Source organism: Crotalus tigris, unplaced genomic scaffold (assembly GCF_016545835.1).
Source record: "Crotalus tigris isolate CLP2741 ecotype Arizona unplaced genomic scaffold, ASM1654583v1 scf7180000024339.11422700, whole genome shotgun sequence".
NCBI classification, from domain to species: Eukaryota; Metazoa; Chordata; class Lepidosauria; order Squamata; family Viperidae; genus Crotalus; species Crotalus tigris.
Window position 1 is genome coordinate 8568164 of NW_024100509.1, and position 22800 is coordinate 8590963.

Genomic DNA, 22800 nt, shown 5'->3' on the forward strand with positions numbered 1-22800 from the left:
CGCTTTCAACTTGGATGGAGCCGAGGTACTTAAGCTGCTGCACTGCCTGCCTCCCTCTTCCCCTCCCCCGTGTGCCTCAGGCCGGCACAACCAGCAGCTTGCTCAGGTCCATTAGGCTGCCGCTGCCGAGGAGAAAAGTGGTGAGGTTTTGAGCCAGCTGGCCGGGCAGGCAAGGAGTAAGTCAGGGGATGGTGGCTGGCTTGCTGGGGAGGAGGAATAATGGCTGCTTGGGGAGGGAAGTTGCCAAGCCTCAGGGCAGTGGCATTGGCAGTTCCCCCCACCCAGCCCATTTCCCCAGCTCTATTACTGGCAGCAGCTCCCTCAGCGACCGCCCCATGGCCCTCACCATCAAGTTTCCATTGCGCAAACTTCCTGGAGCTGAGGAGAAGTGCAGTTATTGAACCGCCAGGCGGGTCTGGTGGGCGGCATTGCCTTCCGCTTTTCCTGCTGTGGCATTGGCTGCTGGTGTTGCCCTCCTGAGAGGAGGGCACGGTGATTGGTTGGCAGCCATGCCACAAATGGGGATTGATCATCCCCCAAACCCCACCACTGTCAAAGGAGCAGGAGGAATGGGGAGAAAAAAGGGAAATTGGCCAAGCCGGCCAGGCACTGAAGCCCCGCCAAAAAAAGTGGAGTCTCTTTGCGAGCCTGCTTAGCCCGCATCAGCCTTACTCTTCACAGCACACTACAGCTGATCTGAAGCATGGAGAGCACGGCTGATGGGTGAGCACATAGCAGACGTGCACAAACTCCGCTGTTTTCAGCGGCGCTTCTGATCAGATGCAGCAACCCTAACCCCATTGCTGTCAAAGGAAAAAAGTAGACTCTGTGTGCGCTCCTGCCTTGCCCGTATCAACCAGCTGCAGCACGCCATGGAGAGCCTGGTTGCAGCTGATCAGAAGCAAGGGAAACGCCGACAGCAGCAAGCAATCCATGCGGGGGGGGGGGAAATGCCAGCAGCAGCGAGGCAGTCTGTACGGGGAGGGAAACATCGGCTGCAGCAAGCAATCCATGCAAGGGGTGGGAGGGAAAACGCCGGCAGCAAGCGATCCGTGCGGGGGGGGGGGGAAACGCCAGCAGCAGCAAGCATCTGTGCCCCACCCAGCACAAAGGAGGCAAAGCAGTTGGCTAGCAACCCCCGTGTAGAGGTGGTAGAGCACGCCCATTCCCAGCAAGCCAAAGGCCACCCTGAGGGGGGAAAGCCAGATCCCCATCGATGCCATGGCTCCCCAGTCCCAGCAGGATTACATGCCTCCCCCCCATCTCTGCTGGGCCTGGGCAACCATGATGCCGATGGGGATCGGCGGATTGCTTGCTGCCGCTAACGTTTCCCTCCCCACCCCCGTACGGATCGCTTGCTACCGCCGGCATTTCCCCCCCCCATACGGATTGCCTCGCTGCCGCCGGCATTTCCCCCCATCCCCGCACAGATTGCCTCGCTGCCGCCGGCGTTTCCCCCCCCCCCTACCCTGCCCAAACTTTGCTGAGTTTTGTCCTGTTGCCACACTAAAATCTTGGGAGCTCCGAAACTCACTTGCAAGTCCAGGGCGCTGGAGTTTTCCGGTGTAGCCATGCCAAGCCATGCTGCCAGGCTTCCCAGTGGCCAGGAGAAGGGAGATTGTGGCAAGAGTGATCTTTTCCCCCATTGCCTCTCTGGCCCTTGAGCTCAACACCTCTTTCTTTGCGCCGCAAGCGAAAGCACTGGTGCACGTGGAGAGGGGGAGGGGAGCAGCCTGGCCCCACCTCCCTCTGGGGCGATGGCCCACATGCCCACAGGGATGGCTCTGTGTGCCACCTGTGGTACGTGTGCCATAGGTTCTCCACCACTGGGCTAGTCTATCACTGTCTTCGAGAAAAGCAAGCCAAGTCAAGGTATGGGTTTTCATTGATTGATTGTAATTAATACTGGCATATATAATAATAATATCTTTACATTATTATTAGTGTGCAATTTATTCCTTTCCCTCACTCTACCACTTGTGCACTCTTTTTTAACCAGAAAGTTTATTAATCAGGATACATTATTACCATCTGCTAATATAATTAATAGACAGGAATAATATTTCAATACTAGCCATTCCTGTTTAGTGAACTGGTTGACACTTAAAATGTATATGGTCAGTTACCAATTACTATTTTCTGTCATGCAGGTTATAATCTCAGAAGATTATTAGTTCTTCTACAAATACTTCTGCATGTACAGTGCTCATGTCGTAAAGCGTGAAGTTGGATTAGTGAAAAGAGAAGACTAAAATAGTCGAAGTGCTGTCACTGTCACATCAAGACCTAGAAATCTCTGCCAAGTGCTAGCCTAATCTCAGGTCCCAATCTGGATTCATTCTGGACTGTGTGCAAATATCATACAACTTGGAACAAAATGACCTGGGGAAAGAGAGACAAACCTATGAATGATCAGCTATCTACCAGCATTTTCTACCTTCTTCTTTAAACCCTCTAAGAGCTATGGTGGTTAAAATGCAGTATTGCAGGAGTTTGATCCTGACCCACTCAAGGCTGATTCAGCCTTCCATCCTTCTGAGGTTGGTAAAATGAGGACCCAGATTGTTGGGGGAATATGCTGACTCTGTAAACCACTTAGAGAGTTCTATAAAGCACTATGAAGTGGTATATAAGTGCTATTGCTCTCAATAGTCCTGTCTGCAAAACAGAAACTTGTCTAACTCAGTGGAGACTTGCCTATAATATGCACACTGCTAGTTAACTTTTCCTTCTCCCAAAGGCCAATAATGATGCTGCTAACCTGTGCTTTCCTCACTCACAACTCTTACCTGTAGATAGGGTCATGCATTACCAGCAGCTTGTTCTCATCCCAGTCCCATTCTTTCTTCTGTAAAAGAGAGCTGTGTATAAGCAAGACAGATGCTTCACTGAGTGACATAACATTTATAAAACTCCTAAAGAAATGAATGTCCTTTAGACAATATTACTAAGGAACCAAGCACTTTCATAGCTACATTGTCCTGGGAAGGTGGTCCTCACATTCACTGATAATGGAAAATATTGCTGAATAGGAGCCAATGACTGCATACTCTGCAGCTGAAAAGCAGGAAAGCCTTTGAAGATTATCTGTCCCCAGCCAATTGGGTTCATCCCTGCTGCTTGTCTAATTAATTTTAATCTTTTTGATAATGCCTGGGAGGTTTTCTTTTTTTTTTCCTTCCTTTTCTAATTACCTTCTTCCCTTCCCTCATCCCAGTCCAACCTCTCTGTTTTTTCATTTCACTCTTCTCTTTATGCCATATCCAGTTTTCCCTGCTCCCCCACCCTTCTGCTATTCCAATGACCAGAAAAAAGAATAACAGAATAAGAGAGTTCGAAGGGACATTAGAGGTCTTCTAGTCCAACTCCTTGCTCAAGCAGGAGACCTATACCATTCCAGACAAGTGGCTGTCCGGTTTCTTCTTAAAAGCCTCGAATGATAGAGCATCCACAACTTCTGAAGGCAAGCTGTTTCACTGGTTAGTTGTTCTCACTGTTAGGAATTTTTTTCTTAGTTCTAGATTGCTTGATTAGTTTCCATTCATTGTTTCTTGTCTTACCTTTCTGGTGCTTTGGAAAATAGGTTGAACCTCTCTTCTTTGTGGCAGCCCCTCAAATATTGGAACACTGTTATCATGTCACCCCCAGTCCTTCTGTTCACTAGACTAAACAAACCCAATTCCTGCAACCATTCTTCATATGTTTTAGTTTCCAGCCTCCTAATCATCTTTGTTGCTCTTTTCTGCACTCTTTCCAGAGCATATACATCTTTTTTATAATGTGGTGAGCAAAACTGGATGCAGTATTTTAAGTGATATGTTTCTGTATATGAGAGCAGTAAGAGAAACAGTTGATATATGCAGAGGATAAAGTTATTTTAAGTTCCTTTAATTCATAGGAAATCAATTTAAATCAGAAATTTATTTAATTAATACTTGGGTTTGTTTTGGCTTTGCTATTGGGAAATATGATTTTTGACAAGTATATATATACATACAGATAGATAAGTACATTACATGCCCACGTTTGTTACACAGGAGGAGAGAAACTCCAGAATTTATTTTAGCTAAAGTTGATGGCTCTAATAGAGCATCAAGAAAAGGTGGACTCTGACCAAAGTCAATTGTACTCATCTTTAGAGTAGAAGTGTTCAAAACAATGATTTTCATATTTTTTTAACAAACATGGGGGAGATAGTACAGAATATACAGGAAAGATAGTAAGAAAAATACAAGAACGATCACCAGATATTTTGAATACTGATGGGAAACTACAAACTAAACAAGAATTGGAAGAACAGAGCATTGAACTATCATGGTGGCCACACCTGCAAACGCAAATGAGATATGAGAAAGATGCAAAAATATATGGTTTTTACAAAGACCAGACAACATTAGACCAGATACTATTGTCATCAGATGACAAATTGATTAAGAAACTGTACAGCTTTCTGTTAAATTTAAAGATAGAAGATGAACAATTTAAAGAAACAATGATAACTTGGGCAAAAAACTTTGGGCATAAAGTAGAGTTACAAAAATGGCAAAACCTATGGGAAAGAAATTACAAAATAATGAGGGCAACTATTTATAAAGAAAATTTATATAAAATGTTCTATAGATCAGGGCTTTTCAACCTTTTCACCCATTGTACCACTTTTAGGATATGGCAATATTTGAGTACAAACCAGTCACCTAACAAGGTGTCAAAAACCTGATGACCAAAAAAAAAAAAAAAAAGGTGATAAAGTACAGGTAGTCCTCAACTTACAACAATTCGCTTAGTGACTGTTCGAAGTTACAATGGCACTGAAAAAAGTGCCCCCCAAGCCGTAGCTGAGCAAGACAGTGCCCGGCGGCGCTCTTCCTCCTGTCCAAGGTTTTCATTATTGTGAGCATTTCTGTTGAGGATTGGCAGGGTGGGGTGGGGGTGCTTCTTCAGGGCTCAGCAGAAGCACCAGGATCAGTGCCGAGCTCCAGCTGGAGCCGGCGCTGATCCTGGCGCTTCCACTGAGCCCTGACAGCTCTGCAGCTCCAGCCATCTCTTGCTCAAGCTTGTGTGGTGCTGCCACCAGTTCAGCTCATTCCCCTCCCCCACTACTTTTCTAGGATGGTCGTGTACCACCTGCCAGGTGCCAATGTACTACAGGTGGTACCAGTACCACTGGTTGAAAAGCCCTGCTATTGATGGCACTTACTACCTGCAAGATTAATAAAAATGTTTTAAAATGTGTCTAGCAATTGTTGGATAATCTCTGCTGTTGATTGTAACAGTAAACAACCACAGGGTCACTGCAGTGGACATAACTTTGAAACCAGGCTTTGGGGAGAGGGGTCTGTAGGCTCTCTGAATGGCTGCTATTCAACTGGTCATAACCAAGGATTACCTGTACACAGACAATATTTCAAAGACCAAAATTTTCACAGCAATAGTTAAAGTCTCTTTCATTTACAAAAAGAATTTTTTAACTGTACTACAGGGTGAAGTTTTAGAAATCAAGAACCTACCTTCTTCTTCTTCTTCTTCAGTATCACTTTCACACCATCTACAGATACCAACAGATTCACCTTCTTCTTCTTTATACTTTTGGCTTTGAATTCATACTGCCAGTGTAAAACACAGATGTTAATAAGGCCTAACTTCAGCACTGTTCAGCAAACTGTAGGACATGCCAACCTGTGCTGAGCCCACTTCATTTTCTCACAACTGTTACTGTCTCCTTTGTAGCTACTTAATCATTAAGGAACACAACCCCCTTCTGCAACAAATGATCTGCAGGCAGTGCTACATTTCTGGGTATCTCTGATGCAGTTGGATTTATGGAAACTTTGCAAGTTGATCCAGTTCAATTTAGCTCAGTAGCTGCTCCAAAGAAAAGGGTGAACATAAGAGTTTTGCAATGGGCAGTTTCCTATTTCCTGCAATTTCCATACTCCCTTGCAGTTTACCAATAATCTTTAAAGAAGTAGCTTTGAGGTTTTTCCTCAACCGGTGGTACTTTAGTACCTGGCAAGTGGTATGCAACCCCAAGGCAAGTGTAGCAGGGGAGGAAATGAGCTAAAGCAGCATTGCACAGGCCTGGAGGAAATCAGTTGGAGCTGCAGGCTGTCAGGGCTTGGCAGAAGCTCTAGGATCAGCACGCACGGCTACATGTTGATCGGAGCTTCTGGAGCACCCGGAAAAGGAGGAGAGTGGAGAGGAGAGGCTATAAAAGGAGCAGTTTTTGGCAGGAGAGAAAAAATAACACATGGAGAAAGAGAGAGAAGAGGATTTTGTGAGCGAAGTGATGAGAGCGCTTGCGAGAGGGGCTTTTGTGAGCGAAGGGTGAGAGCGAGAGTGAGGGGCTTTTGTCAATGAAGGATGTGTGTGAGAGGGTTTTTTTGTGAGTGAAGGGTGAGAGAGAGAGGGGCTTTTGTGAGCAAAGGATGAGAGAGAGAGAGAGGCAGTCAACCTCCAGTTGAAAAGCCCAACTAAGAAAAACACCAGAGCCATTAATTACTCTAATGTAATATTTAATGAACAGAATCATTACCGAAGGTTCAAAGTTAAAGCTAGCTGTGAAGAAATGGTGGGAAACAGTTAATTAAAAGAAGGAATGTCCTCCTCTCCTCTCTGACAGTTCGGGTCACATTGTCCAATACATCTCCCGGTAACTGTTATGAGAAGGCACTTTAGCTCACCAAAACAAAACTTCTAGTCTCATGATGATAAGGACACCTATGGATTCAAAGTTCACCCCTTCCCCCCCCCCCCGCATCTGTTGGCAAGCTAGAAGCATGCAGCAGTCCTAAAGGCAGTAGGGTTTGTAGATTGACAGGAGCTTTTGTGAGCGAAGGGTGAGGGGGGGCTTTTATGAGCAAAGGGTGAGAGGGGGGCTTTTGTGAGCAAAGTGTTTGTGTGTGTGTGTGTGTATGAGAGAGAGGGGCTTTTGTGGGTGAAGTGGTGAGAGGGGGGCTTTTGTGAGCAAAGGGTGAGAAACAGAGAGAGGCTTTTGTGAGAGAAGGATGAAGAGAAAGAGAGAGAGGGAGAGAGGAAAAAGGGCTGACCAGCCATCTGACCACCAAGGTACTGGTGCATATTAATAAATATGGAGAAATTCATCATATGTTCATCAGTACAAAGTGAAAGTGATTCAGCAAAGGAACCACCACTGAAGAAATTAAAATTGGCACCGAATCAAAAATACAGTGAAGATTATTTGAAGTTTGGATTTTATTTTGTGGAAGAAAACAATCAGCAGCTTCCTGTTCGCATTATTTGCAATGAAGTATTATCCAAACATTCTGTTATATCTTCAGTTCTTTAGGCATTGAACAAGGCAGAGTGTTGAAACAGCAAACAAGTTTATTAACTCAGAACAGAAGCAGCCCTCAAGGCTGCTGCACAGCTATTTATACAGTTAGCCTCTAGGTGGCAACCAATAGGTTTAAAGTAACAGTTTCCCACCCCAAACCTCATTATCAGCTTGGAGACAGCCAGTCTGGCTTTCAGTAACAGCAACTGTTAAACAATACAGCAATGTAGGTCAGACATTAAGCAAGTAATTTAAAACAGTTGTGGCCAATACATTACACCCCTTCCCCCTAGATGGCTCAAACTCTCAACTGCTGGACATAGTCCTGCAGATATTTAGGCAACCTTCTTGACTGCTCTGAAAGTCTAGAGGTTGCAGGGGTCTCCCGGTCTATCTGCTCGCCTGCCAGGCTGGGTAAACCAGGACTCTGAGGTCCAGTGAAGTCAGGTTGACTCGGGTCCCTTTGGCCGGCCAGTCTCGGTCGGCCCAAACCAAAGTCCACTCATGCAGCAAAGTCTGCAGGGCTGTCTCTTAGCGCAGTTTGCCGGTCCTGTTCAGTGGATACTGTCTGTCTATCCGGGGTAAGTTCTCCTACGGCCTTTTCCCTGTCTCCTTGAGTAAGAGTTCTGTTGGAGCGTGCAAGCTCCTCTGTTGGGCCGCTGTCGCATGGCCCTTGCATGCGGCCCTTTTGAGAATCCTAAGCCAGCGACTGGTTTGCTAGCCTCTGATGCAGCTGGTCAATGTGCCAGCGAATGACTTGCCCATCTTCCAGGACCACCTCATAATAGACTGGTCCCGACACCTTAACAACCACGGCTGACACCCACAAAGCCCGTGCCCATAATTCCGGATCCAAACCCAGTCACCCACTTGCAAATTCCAAGGTGCCTTTGGCTGAGCAGAGTCCGAGGCAACCCGGTTGGGATGCAGCCTGTCCAGCTTGGTGATCAAACATCGGCCCCATCTGAGTTCGGCAGGGCTTCTGCCCATGGCGGTATAGGGAGCTGTGCATTGGCAGAGTAGAAAATATGCCAGTGGGTGGTACCAATCCCGTTTTAATCTGTTTTAGTGATTCCTTGGTTGTGCAGACCATGAGTTCCGCTTGGCCATTCGAGGCCAGGTGAAAGGGAGCCAACGTGGCGTGCCGTATTAGATTTGCCCTGAGGAAAGACTGAAATTCAGACATGGTAAACTGAGTCCCATTGTCAGAGATTAACACATCTGGAAGTCCATGTGTTGCAAAGATTCTGTACAGTTACTGGATGGTCCTGGCAGTAGTCATAGTAGGGACTGGTGTGATCTCTAACCATTTAGAATGGCTATCTACCACTATTAAAAACAGTTGTCCTTGAAAGGGCCAGGCAAAATCAATGTGGATTCTTGACCATGGTGTGTGAGTGTCCTCCCATCAGTGGACAGGGGCTTGCAGCATCTCTGGTCTGGATTGCTGGCACATGTAGCAACCATGTACTTGAGCCTCGATGGCTTTATCTAGTCCTGGCCACCAAAGGTAGCTCCTCGAAAGTGCCTTCATCCAGACTATTCCCGGATGATCCTCGTGCAGAGACTCTAGGACCCTGGGCCTTAAAGAGCTCGGGACTATCACCCTTTTCCCCAAAGGATGCACCCCTTATCAGCTGAAAGCTCATCTTTTCTCATGAAGAAACTCTGAAATTTTGGCCCTGAACATTTGTCCAGCCATCTTGTGTGTACCCAGTTTAGCACATGACTCAGCATTTTGTCAGCTGCTGTTTCAGCAGCTATGTCCCCAGCGTGAAGGGGAGACTCCAGAAAATCCTGAATAGCCAGGATGCACTCAGCCAGTGCTAGATCATGTGGCAGGGGCAACCTGCTCAGGCCGCCTGTATGGCCCATTTCTTTGCCCGGTTTGTGAATCATCCTGTAGCTGTAGGCTGACAGGAAGATAGATCATCTCAGCATTCGAGGAGACAGAATCTGAGATGTCTGTTTGTTTGTGATGAACAACCCTAGGAGTGGCTTGTGGTCCGTGAAGACCGTGAACTGGCAGCCATACAATTAGTCATGGAACTTTTAAACTCTGTCCACAATGGCCAGAGCCTCCTTGTCAATTTGCGCGTAGTTCTGCTCTGCGGACAGTGATTTGACTGCATGGAAGCTAAACTTGTGGACATTGGTCCACTTCCACTGAACTTGTCTATCCAAGAGCCGGTGTAACGGCTCTGCCACTGCGGCCTTGTTTGGGAGGAAGGCATGGTAAAAATTCAAAAGGCCTAGGAAAGCCTGAAGCTCTCCCTTTGACTTTGGCCTTGGGGCCTGCTGGATTACTTTTAATTTGGATTCCGCTGGATGAATGCCTTCGGCATCGATGCAGAAACCAAGAAACTTGGTTGCCTCTACTCCAATCTTGCACTTTTCTATTTTTAGTTTAAGTCCCGCATCGCAGAACTGCTGAAGGACAGTCTTAAGCCGTTCAGCCAGAATCTCAACCAATTCCCCAGCAATGAGGACATCATCGAAGTAGGGGAAAACCCCTGGAATTCCCTTGTGCGTGTGCTCCATCACTCCCTGCAACAGCCCTGGGGCTACACTCACCCCAAACTGTAAGCGCTTAACCTTAAAACCCCCCTATGGGTGACAACAGTCTAGGCTACCACCGTGGCTTTGTCCACAGGCAGTTGTTGATAGGCCTGTGCCAAATCTAATTTGGCAAACACGTGGGTTGCAGTTTGGGCACTCGGTCTCTAAAAGGTTTGCCACCACTGTACTAGGAAATAGCAATCATATTGTTAAAAATAATATTTTCACACTGACATTAATTGAATAACAATCAAAATATTTACAAATCCGCTATAGATTTTCCTCATATAATCCATATTTTCTCATATTTCCAACTTTCTAACCTCTGTTTCTGTCAGCTAACCATTGGTAAAACAGATCCCATGTCATATAACAGTGGTGGCGAACCTATGGCATGGGTGCCAGAGGTGGCACTCAGAGCCCTCTCTGTGGGCACGTGCGCCATCGCCCCAGTCCTAGGCCTTCAGCTGGGTTTTATAAAACCTTTTTGCTTTAGGCCTCCACCGCCGTGTGCAAAAAAAAAAAAAAGGTTCAACTGATCAATCAATTTCAATTTCTCTTGTGGGCAAAAAAAAAGATCTTGCAAAGTTGGAATTGATTGATTGAACTTTTTAGTCCCACCCAGTCTGCTGTTACCACTGCTGCCACGTCCACCCAATGGGCCACACCCACCTGGCACCTGACGATGCATAAGTGGGTTTTGGGTTGCAGTTTGGGCACTCAGTCTCGAAAAAGTTTGCCATCATTGTCATATAATATTCAGTTTCTTTTTTGTCTTTCATTTTTAACGTTAACCTATCCATTTCTGCGCACTCCAGTATTTTTTTAATTATATTCTCCTCTGTAGAGGTCTCTTCATTTTTCCAATATTGTGCATATACTATCCTAGTTGCTGTTAATATATGTAAAACTAAATATGTATTACCTTTATTATAGTTTTCTGGTAACATGCCCAATGGAAATATCTCTGATTTTAAATCTGTATGTTGATTTATCATGGCTTCCAACCATAGATGTATTTTATTCCAATATTTTTTTGCTTTGGGACATGTCCACCACATGTGATAATACGAGCCTGATATTTGATTACATTTCCAGCATTTAACAGATTTATCTTTGTACATATTCGCTAGTCTTGCAAGTGAAAGGTGCCATCTATAGAAACATTTTATAAAGATTTTCTTTATACGTTGTTGACAGTGTAAGTTTATCGTTTCTATCCCACAGTTTCTGCCATTTATCTAATTGTATTATATAGCCAAAGTTCTTGGCCCATATTATCATTGGCTCTTTTACTTGTTCTTCTTCCAATTTAGTACTTAATAAATAATTGTATATCCTTTTAATAAATTTCTGATCTATCTCCATTAGAATATTCCTGTCTTTTTCATATCTGGATTGTATCTGTAACTGTGGCCACCATGATAGGTCAATCCCTAGTCCATTAAGTTCTTGTTTAGTTTTGAGTTCCCCCTTTTCGTTTAGTATATCACTATATCTTATAATTTTTTTCATATTAATTACATTTGGATGTATTAGCGCCTCCATTGTGGATAACTAGACTGGTATTTTCAAATACTGTTGTTCTTTAATTTTGGTCCATACTAGCAGTAATGCATTCCTAATATGTCTTTGAAAGTAGCTATGTATCTCACTCTTTCCATAGCATAAGAAAGCATGCCATCCCAATTGAAGATCATGACCCTCCAGTGTCAACAATCTTATATTCCTCAGATTAATCCATTCTTTCACCCACTTTGAGTACCGATGCTTGATGATATAGCTCCCAGTCTGGAAGGCCAAAGCCTCCTCTATTTTTGGCATCTTGTAACATTTTTACATTTATTCTAGCTTTTTTGCCTTGCCATATAAATTTTAATATCATTTTATTTAATTCTTCAAAGTATTTTTTTCTAATCTTATTGGAATTTTCTGCAACTAAATAGCAAAATATTCATCTTAATTGTGGCTATTCTACCCAACAAGGACAGTTGTAGATTTTTCCAGTTTTCCAAATCTACTTTAATTTACCCTTTCAATTTATCATAGTTATCTTCTTTGATAGTTACACATCTTGCTGTTAATTGAACTCCTAGATATTTAATTTTCTTTGCTATCTGCATATCCATCATCTTTGCAAATTCTTTTTTCTGTTTATCTGTAAAGTTTTTGACTAATATTTTAGTTTTCTCTTTATTTATTTTCAATCCTGCAACTGCACCATATTCTTCCATTTTCTCAATTAGTTTAGGTCCTGTTTCTTGTGGTTCTTCTACAATGAACACTAAGTCATCAGCAAATGCCTGTAGTTTATACTCCTTCTTCTTTATTTTCATACCTTTTATTCCACTGTCTTGCCTGATACTTCTGTTTAACACTTCTAGAGTTAATATAAATAATAATGGTGATAGCAGACATCCTTGCCTTGCACCCTTAGTTATATTGAAATTTTCTCTTAAGTCCCCATTTATAATCACCTTTGCTGTTTGTTTATGGTATATTGCCTTAATTGTGTTAATAAATTTCTCTCCAAAGTCCATATACTTTAATTGTAAAAACATAAACTGCCAATTCACATTGTCAAATGTCTTATGTGCATCAAGGAAGATCAGTGCCATTTGCTTTCCAGGATGCATCTCATAGTATTCCAATGTATTCAAAATCATCCGCATATTATTTTTAATTTGCCTTTTAGGTAAAAATCCATTCTAATCTACTAATTGTAGAACTTTTTAATCTCTCTGCTAATATTGAAGCGTAGATTTTGTAATCTACATTTAGCAATGACATTGGCCTATAGTTTTTTATTTGTAGTAAATCAGAGCTTCTTTGGGTATCAGTGTTATATTCGCTTTCGTCCATGTTTTAGATATCTTTGCTTCTGACAATGCTTTATTATAAATTCAAGTATAGATGGGCCTAATGTGTCTTGTAAATGTTTATAAAATTCTGCCGGTAGACCATCTGGCCCAGGTGTTTTGTTATTTTTTTTGTCTCCTAATTGCTTCTGTTAGCTCCATCATTGTTATTCTTTCATTCATCATGGTCTTCACTTCTTCAGACACTTTTGGCAATTTAGCTTTTTCCAAGTATTGTTTTATTTTATTTTCTAATATTTTCTCTCGGCTATATAATTTTTCATAAAATTCCTTTATTATTTTTTTCTTAGCTTCATTTTGGTATTGAATAGTACCAATCTCATCTCTCAATTTTTGTATCAACTTCTTTTCTTTCTCTTTTTTAAGTCTGTATGCCAGCCATCTTCCCAGCTTATTTGCATTTTCAAAAAAAATCTGTTTCGCTCCTTTGATTTTTTTTTGTGCCAATTCATCTTTCTCTAATATATTTAATTTATGTTTTACTAATTCCATTTGATTTTTAAGATTTGATTTTTGTGGTTCTCTCTGTAATTCTAGTTCTAATCTTTTATATTCTTCTTCCAATCCCTTTTGTTTTTGCTTTTTCTCCTTGTTTTTTCTTCCTATATAAGAGATGGCTAATCCTCTAAAATACGCTTTGGCAATGTCCCATACATTTTGCAAGGACGTTTCTCCATTTTTATTCTCTTTAAAAAAGAGATTCATTTCTTTCTCCATTCTTTGTATAAACTCCTTGTTGTTTAATATTGACTGCTTTAATGTCCATCTTGGTTTTCTTATTTGTCCTTTCCATTTCATTTTAATTGGATTGTGTTCTGCCCAGGTATTTGGCTCCAATTCTACTTCTTGTATATTTTCTTGTAGCTCTGATGACATATATATCATGTCAATTCTCAACCACAATGTGCCTATTTGAATAGAAGATATACTGTTTTTTCTCCGGTTTTAATTCTCTCCATACATCTTGTATTCCTATTTCTTCCACCATTTTAAAAAAGGACTTTGGTAAAGTTCTCCTAACTTTTTGATTTATTTTACTACTTTTATAGTCCAATTTTACATCAACAATTGCATTGAAATCTCTCACAACACAAATATTATCATATTCCATTTCTAAAATTTTCTTATGTAATTGTTCATACAGAAGTATGTTGGTTGTCAAGAGGTAAAACATTATCAAGATTATTCGAGCTATGAGATGAAACGCACCTGTTCCTGACAAATGTTTCATCACCCGTAGCAGAATAGTTTTTTTTACTATTTTTTTTTATTGAAAATTTTTATAAATTTTAACAAAAAAAACCAAAAGAATAACAATACAACAACAACATAGACAAGAAACTAAACAAAACAAAACAAAACAACCCTTCCCCTACCCCCCCCCCAGAACACCCACTCCCTCCCCCCCCGGAGCTTCCCAGAGCAGAATATAGGCTTAATTTAAAAAAAAATTAAAAAGGTTATATGAAAAAAGAAAGTATAACTAAGATATATGTATGTATATAAAAATAAAAGTTATAAAAAAGCTAAATAATATTTTTATATCCAATTTAAATTGTATAAACTTTATCCATTTATCCCAAACAGCAAAAAAATTCTCTTGCGATTGTTCTTTTAAAAAAGCCGAAATCTTTGCCATTTCCGCCAAATAAGACACTTTAAGAAACCATTCCTGCAAAGTAGGCAAAGATTCCTTCTTCCAATATTGTCCTACTAACAGCCTTGCGGCTGTAATCAAGTTTAACATCAATATAACCTCCTTTGTGTCACAATCAGTAACTATACCTAACAAAAATAATTGTGGAGTAAATTTTACCCTCCTTCTAAAAATTCTCTGAATGTTCCACCATATCTTAATCCAAAAGGCTTTTATATTTCTACACGACCACCAGATGTGATAGTAGGTGGCGTCCAAACAACCACATCTCCAACATTTAGGCTGTAGGTCAGGGTACATAAAAGACATTTTTTGTGGGTCAAGGTGCCATCTATAAAACATTTTGTAAAAATTCTCCCTTAAATTCTGTGCTTGTGTAAATTTAACATTTCTCACCCAAATGGTTTCCCAGGTATCCAGTAGGACTGGTTCACCAAAATTTTGCGCCCATCTGATCATACAATCTTTAATTAATTCTGTTTCTGAATCCAATTCCACTAGAACCCCATAAATTCTCTTAATATGAGTTAATCTTTGGTCCTTCACTTGCTTAATAAGATTTTCATCTTCTCTGAGAAAATCCACCTTACGATCCATCTTCCATCTGTCTACTAATTGCCTATATTGAAACCAAGAATAAGTAATGTTTTCATGTACTAACTCTTCCAGTAATTTTAACTGCCAATTTTGTCCATCCCATCTAAGTAACTGTGTATAAGACACCATGTCCATTTTAACACCTCTTTTTATTCCTTCTATCGCATGCCAAGGTATAGCCCATAGTGGTACTTTAAAATCACTTTTATAATATTTTCTCCAAACCCTAAGTAAAGAAATTCTTATAATATGAGATTTAAAAGCCCGATCTACTTTTTTTATTAAATATTAGGTAGGCATGCCAGCCATAAAGTAAGTCCCATCCCTCCAAATGGAGTATCTCAAGATTTGTTAAATTTACCCAATCACTGATTGATGTTAAAACCACCGCATCATAGTATAATTTCAAATTCGGTACCTTGAGTCCACCTCTCTCACGGAAGTCTTGCATGATTTTAAACTTAACCCTTGGCTTTTTCCCTGCCCAAATGAATTTATTGATTCCTTTCTGCCATTCACTTAAGTTAATCTCGTTCTTCAAAATCGGTAACATTTGAAACAAAAAAAGAAACTTGGGTAGAATATTCATTTTTATCACTGCAATTCTTCCCATGAGAGATAATTGCAACTTCTCCCAATTCCTCAAGTCTTTCTGTACACTAACCCACAACCTTTCATAATTATTTTTAAACAATTTTGCATTAGAAACAGATAACATCACCCCCAAATATTTTACCTTGTTGACAATTTCAAAACCCGTCAGGTTAGCCAAAGTCTGCTTCTCCCGAATAGTCATGTTTTTAGGTAGGATTTTAGTCTTATTAACATTAATCTTAAAACCCGAAACCGAGCCATAATAATAAATCAACTGCAGTAACTTTACTACAGAGTAAGTAGGTTGCGACAAAGTAACCACCAAGTCGTCCGCAAAAGCTCTTAACTTATATTCTTTTTTGTTAACTTCTATTCCTTTTATTTCCTGCGACTCTCGAATTTTAATCAACAATATTTCCAGTGTTAAAACAAACAACAACGGTGATAATGGACATCCCTGTCTAGTACCTTTCTCTATTGTAAAAACCTCTGACAAACCTCCATTAACAATAAGTTGTGCCGTTTGTTTTTGGTATATTACCGTAAGAGCTTGTAATATCTTTTCACCAAAATTCATCTCTTCAATTACTCTTAACATAAAATGCCAATTCAATTGATCAAAAGCTTTTTCAGCATCTAAAAATATCAGCCCTGCAGAAACTTGGTTATTCTTGTCTAGATATTCTAATAAATTAATGATTTGTCTAGCATTATTTTTCATATACCTACCAGTTATAAACCCAGATTGGTCTTTATGCACAAGATGATGCACAACCCTCATAAGCCTATTTACTAAAATTTTTGCAAATATCTTATAATCAACATTTAAAAGAGATATAGGTCTATAATTCTTTGGTAAAGTAAGATCTTGATCCTCTTTTGGAATCAAAGATATAAAAGCACTACGCCATGAGGGAGGAATCTCTGAACCCTGTAAAATGTCATTAAAAAGATCACCTAATGGTTGGATCATCTCTTCCATTAAAGCTTTATAATAAACAGATGTCAACCCATCCGTACCCGGTGCTTTCCCTGGTTTCAATTGTTTAATTGCTGTCGCAATTTCCTCATTAGTAATTAAACCATTAATTTCCTGTTTCTGGTCCTCTGTCAGTTTGGGAAGGCTGGCCTCGCTTAAATATTTATTTATATCTAAGATTTGCACATTCGTAGATTTATATAATTTCTGATAGTAATCTAAAAAAGATTTCTTAATCAATTCCTTCTGAAACACTAATTTGCCCTTATAATTTATTTTGTCTATTATTCTCTGTCTCTGTTTCTTTCTTAATTGATAGGCCAACCATCTCCCTGGTTTATTAGCATTACAAAATGTATTTTGTTTCATAAACAATAAATTAGTTGCGGATTGATCCGCCATCAACATATTAAATTGTATTCTTAACAACTTTATAGATTCTTTAATCCTTTCATCTGAAGGATTTAAAATCAAAGACTTTTCTTTTAATTTAATTTCATCTTCCAATTCTTTACGTTTCTGAGTCTGCTTTTGCCCATGAAAGTTATTCATTTTTATCAGGATCCCACGCATGAATGCTTTACCTGCATCCCATACCATTGACATTGAAGTCCCCTTATACATATTTAAAGCAAAATAATCCTTTAAACACTCCTTTAACTTTTGAACATTCTTTTCTTGTCTGAATAAGTTCTCATTCACCCTCCAAGATCTTCTCTCCTTTTTTTCTTGAATCAGCTCCATCCAGACTGGACTATGATCCGTCAGCGACCTAGGAAAAATCTTAACATTCTTTACTCTATTATATAAATCCGTTGTGATAAAAAAAAATCAATTCTTGAAAAGGATTGGTGTCTATCTGAAAAGAAGGTAAAGTCTCTCTCCTCTTGATTACATTCCCGCCAATAATCCCTTAATTCCCAGTCCTCTTTCATGTCAAAAAAGGCTTTAGGTAGTTTTGCCTGTTTAAAAAGAGGAGAAGAACCTTTCTTGTCCCTTTGTATATCTAAGACACCATTCCAATCACCCATTAATACCACGGATCTGGAGTCCAGCAAAGTTATTTTTTGATGTAGCAATCTATAAAATTGTTCCTGTTGCTGATTTGGTGCATAAAGTCCCACTATAAGTATTTTCTTACCATATAAGCCAAGTTCAATCATCACGTATCTTCCTTGGGGATCTGATTCTACCAGACAAGCTGGTAAATTTTGCTTCACATAGATAACCATTCCCCCCTTTTTCCCAGGAGCAGAAGATACAAAATGAGATCCCAGACGGGCATTAACTAAATATTTTTGATCTTTAAGTAGAATATGAGTTTCTTGTAGGCAAATAATATCATTATTATGTTGCTTTAAGTAGTAAAAGATTTTCTTTCTTTTCTGAGGGGAATTTAGACCGTTAACATTCCAGGTCAGGAACTTTGCCATCTCCCTTGGCCAGGAGCCTGGAGAAGACTACCTGGAGGTCTGCCATTGCTGTATGTGTTGCAGAACTCTTGGGTCTTGCTCCTCCCACCGGCTGTGAAACACTTTCCAAAGAAGATTCTTTAATCTCTTTCTTTTGTTGCTCCTTTTCCTTGTGTCTATGTGCTGCACGGGTCATCCTCTGCTCTTTAACCTCTGTTTGACGTTGCCCTTCAGCTTGCCACTTCCCAGCAGAGATCAGACCTAATGCTTCAGATTGCTGTTCCAGCTCTTTACCACTCAAGGGTTTCTGAACAGATGAAGCTGAGCCTGCACCCAGGACCGTATTATAAAACTCTTTAGCTTTAACAACCGTATTCAACCTGTAACGCATCCCCGCATGGCTCAAAGCAATACCCATCGGGATCTCCCATCTGAATGGCATCAGTCTTGCTTTAAGTTCATTAGCTAAGAAAGCAAAATCTTTCCTGTTTCTTAAAATTTTTGATGGGATTTCCTTTAAAATGATAACATCTTGGGCAGCAATCTGGAATCTCTTATTATAAAAAGCTTGTATAATTTCATTGCGCAGAGACTTCTTTGTGAAATAAATCACAACATCTCTAGGCAAATTCTTTTGCTTCGCAATCCAAGAATTAACTCTATAAATTTTTTCCACTTCTCTGCGTAATTCTCCTTTATCCATATTCAGAGCAACAGCTAGATCACTAAGCACCATCTCCATCAGATCTTGATTCATGTCTTCCTTAAGACCCCTGATCCTCAGGGCGTGCTCCATCTCCCTATACTGAGACATAAGGATGTCTACTTGTGAGATCTCCATCTTGCTTTCCATATCTTGAAATTTATCCTCAAAAAAATCAACTTTATCGGCAACTTCCTCCACTCTCGAATCCAGCTTCACCACCACCAAAGCCAAATCTGATACAGCTGTAACTATATCTTGCCGCAAAATGGTATTATTATCTTCTAATAAGTCCTTCATTTCATTTAATTCCTCTTTGATTTCAGATTTAATCTGTACAACAAGCTGCTTCATTTCATCTCTAATTTGGGATACAGCATCTCCCATTATGTTTTTAATCTCTTGTGCAGACAGGCCTGGCGGAGGAGGAGAGGGTGGTGGCTGAGTCGGTGGTACATGTTTAGGTTGTTGTTGTTGTTGTGCATTTAAGGTTGTGGGAGAGGAAACCACCTTAGGTAGTATAGAAGGCGGTTGTCTCTTTGAAGCCATTTTTTAAAACGCAGTTCTCTCTTCCCTTCTCCCCCCCAAAAAAGGGAGGGGAGAAATAGAAGTTAAAAAGAACAAAAATACTGTAATCCTTAGAGTTCCAAGTTCCAAAAAAGAAAAAAAAGAAGAAATCAAGAGAGAAATCCAAAGCCAAGAACAAAAAAATCAAAAGCAATCATTTAAATCCGATACTTTCCAAGAAAAATAAGAACAAAGAGACAAAAGAAAAAAAAAGAAAAAAAGCCGAACACTTTCAAAACGCCATCTTATTTTCTCTCTCCGTGCCAACAAAAAAGAACAAAGGAGAAATAACCAAAACTAACTAGAAAAAGAAAATAAAGCACTAAACTATATAAAAGAAAATCCTTTAAACAGCTCTGTCCGCTTTTAAAGTTACTCACCGAAACTCTGTAACCGCGGAGATAGAAGCGGCAGTTTCTTTTGCTTCCGAAGAAGCAAAAACAGCTGGGAGGCGGAGATCAGCAGGAGCTCCGAGGGAACACTCCTTCCACCCCCTCTAGGAAAAAATCCAGAGGGGGTTCAGGGGTTCTACCTCTACTCCTGCGTTCTCTACCCCTTCCCTTTGCCCGGGAAGGGGATTCCGAACCGCGGGCCAGCTGATGCGCGCTGTGCTCCGCGGCTCTGACACCTTCCCAGCTGGACGGCTATAAAATAGCCGCCATCGCCGCCGCCCCGTACCAGAAGCTGAATAGTTTGAAGATGTCTTCTGGGTGTCCTGCCTTGCCTATTTGGCTGACATATTTTAAAAGCTAAATGAACTTAATCGGTCGCTGCAGTGCCATGGTCATAATGTGTTTATTATGGAAGACAAAGTTTGTGCATTCTATAAGAAAATCTCTCTGTGGATAGGCCAAGTAAAGAAAGGAAATATTGCATCATTTCCCAATGTATCAGACTTTGTTGAACTAAATTCGGTTATTGACACTGAAGACATTGAAACTGCCATCAAAAATCACTTGGAAAAATTGCACACCGAGTTTGCTTTGTATTTTCCATTCATGTCAAGAGGATGTGATACTGGAATTTGTTGGGTTGTATCGCCCTTCATTATGGACAATGTTTTGAACTCTGACTTTTCCTCTCAAGAGCAAGAAGTACTTCTGGAATTGACATCAAACCGCAATTTGAAAGAACTTTTTAATGAAAAAACACTGACCACGTTCTGAAGCTGTGGGGGGAAATTGCACGCACAGCAAACTGCCATGCTTTCCCCCTCTCAAACCTCATAACCTTTTGATACCCTTTGTCCTAGTGAAGCAGCCAGAAGGTCATATCCTTTTGACTTAATGCCTTACCTACCTAAACAGATAATATGCTTAGTTCCTTCTCCTATCTCTTCCTATCTTTGTTAGTTCCTTCTGTTTTCATCTACCTGTATTTGTTCTTACCTGATCTTTGACCATGTAATGTGTTACTAGAAAATAGTTGCTTACATGAAGACATTTTCCAGTGAAGAAACCTTTGTCAGCATTTAATGGTAAAGCCTATGTATGTAACAAGAATATAAGAAGCAATAAACTCAGAGTTTGTCAAGCTGTGTCCTGCAGCTTCAAACCTCTGCTCAAGACATGCCTGAGTCTTTTTCTTAGCATCCTACATCTGGCGCCTGAAAACAGGGACATCCCCCCCCCCATGGAGCAACTGGGAGCAACTGAGACAGCCCTCCCTTCCGAGGGAGCAACAGCCAACTTACTTACCAGCATCTGGAATAGACCCCTAAATGCACTTTCATCCTACGGGACCCCTCAGTGGTAAGTGAGGGTTGCAATCTATCTCAGCACCAGCAAAGGAACTCAGATTCCTGTTACACAAATCAGGCGTGAAAACACCTGATGCAGACAAAAGGAAGCTGGTGGGTGAGGTAGGGAAACATTCCCCTTGATATCCTAAGCGCTGGACGCTTAGGTTACAAGATTGGGAAAAAATAGGGCATACTTTACATCTTGAATCTCGGGCTCCAGTACAGGTATTACATCAATGGCATCAATGCCATCAAGCAGTGGAAAAATTTGGCTCAGATGCTTCAGCAGGGCAACAATTAACTGCAAGCCCCACACCTGATTAGGATCAAAGTAAAAACTGTGCCTCCGAAAGCATCTTTAATTGGATTTTCAGCTCCTTCTGAAGAGGCTAAGGAGGCTTTTGCCTCCTTACGGCCGTCATACACCCCCATAAGGAAAATATTAGAGGAACAATCTTGAAGTAGAAAAAATATATATGGGAAATCGTCAAAGGAATTTAAAGAAACAAATTAAATCAAAATGTACTCCTCTGCAATGTGTTTTGAACAATTGGGATGTTTTGAAACTTCAAGTAGCTGTTAAGTTTAACCCTGTCAGACAATGTCTGGTAGTGCTTTGTGTTGATGTGTAGAAGTATAAATAATCTTTAACAAGACAACATTGAAAAACTTTGTAAACCTCTGGTTGGCTAGTTTATCTGATAACAAGTAAAGCCACGGAAGAAAAAGAAAAGAAAATTCAAAGAACTGAAAGCAAGTTTCCCCCCCCTTTTTTCCCCTTTTAATCTGGCTGTATTCAATTCCCCTTTGTCAGAGGTGAGGAAAGGAGGCTGCTACTTTTCCCTCACCCTTCACACTTTCAATATTCCTTTTAGTCTTTCCCCAATGTCTTTTGAAGTTGCTGGGATAAGTTGGAAGTAACCATAAATGTTCTTCTCCTTTTTAATTAAAAGGGGAGGCCTGTTTTAGCCTCAAACCCCAAATTGATGTGTGTTTTGTTTATGTATATGTGTATATATGTGTATATGTGTGTGTGGCTTGGGCTTGGAATGGTAAGAAAAATAGGAGATGATTAAAAGGGCCCTATAAAAAAACCACGTTTGGTTGGAATCATCTCATGATTTTTCTCGCTTCTTGCAGGACGAGCCATATGCCTAAATCAATGTTGTTTTATTAGTATTTGTGTATATATGTTTGTCTGTGTTGTTCTGTGTTATTTCCAAGACTTGGAAGAGGGTCAAACCCTCTCTGATAACAACAATACAAAAAGGCTTTATTTAAAAATAAATAGTTTTCCTGGAGAAATGAAATGAAATATTTGTATGTGGAATTGTTTATACAAGCAGCTAGAATGAAAATGAATGAATTAATTTGTTGATACCTACGTGTGTGTATTAGCCCTCAAATCCCACCCCCACCCACTCTCTCCCAGGCTGTAAAAGAAATAAAAAACTGCAGATTTTATTGTTGTAATTGAAAAGTAATAGTAAGTGATTGTATGAGAAGAATCCCATGGAGAATGTGTGAGAGAATTTATGGAAAATGCATGTCAAGGAGAGAAAACTAATTTTTAGTGGTGAGAAGTTTGTAACAAAAACATTTCCTGTCTCTTTTGTTTTTCAACTGGCTGTGTTGCTTTAAGAGCAAGAGAGACAGAAAGAAGAGGGGGGGGAACTGTTCATTTAAAACTTTTTTTTCCTCTCTGCTTAGAATTCCAGTTTGTGAATGGAGATGAAATTTAATCCCCGCTCTTGCAGTTTCAGCTGGCAAAATCTTTATCTATCAACCAAAAGAAATAACTGAACTGTTTTACTTAAG

The 22800-nt window shown here is 40.5% G+C and overlaps 1 protein-coding gene across 4 annotated transcripts in view; it reads right to left on the bottom strand.

Moving 5' to 3' along the window:
• The window catches only part of LOC120300311 (nitric oxide synthase 1 adaptor protein), a 121583-nt gene that overhangs the window by 49018 nt on the left and 49765 nt on the right, over positions 1-22800 (bottom strand). For all 4 annotated transcript variants that reach the window (XM_039326142.1, XM_039326141.1, XM_039326145.1 and 1 more), the window contains exons 3-4: positions 5508-5603; positions 2790-2848 (exon numbers count right to left, since the gene is read on the bottom strand). In XM_039326142.1, coding sequence (XP_039182076.1) covers positions 2790-2848; positions 5508-5603 — 155 coding nt within the window. The remainder of the gene's footprint in view (positions 1-2789; positions 2849-5507; positions 5604-22800) is intronic.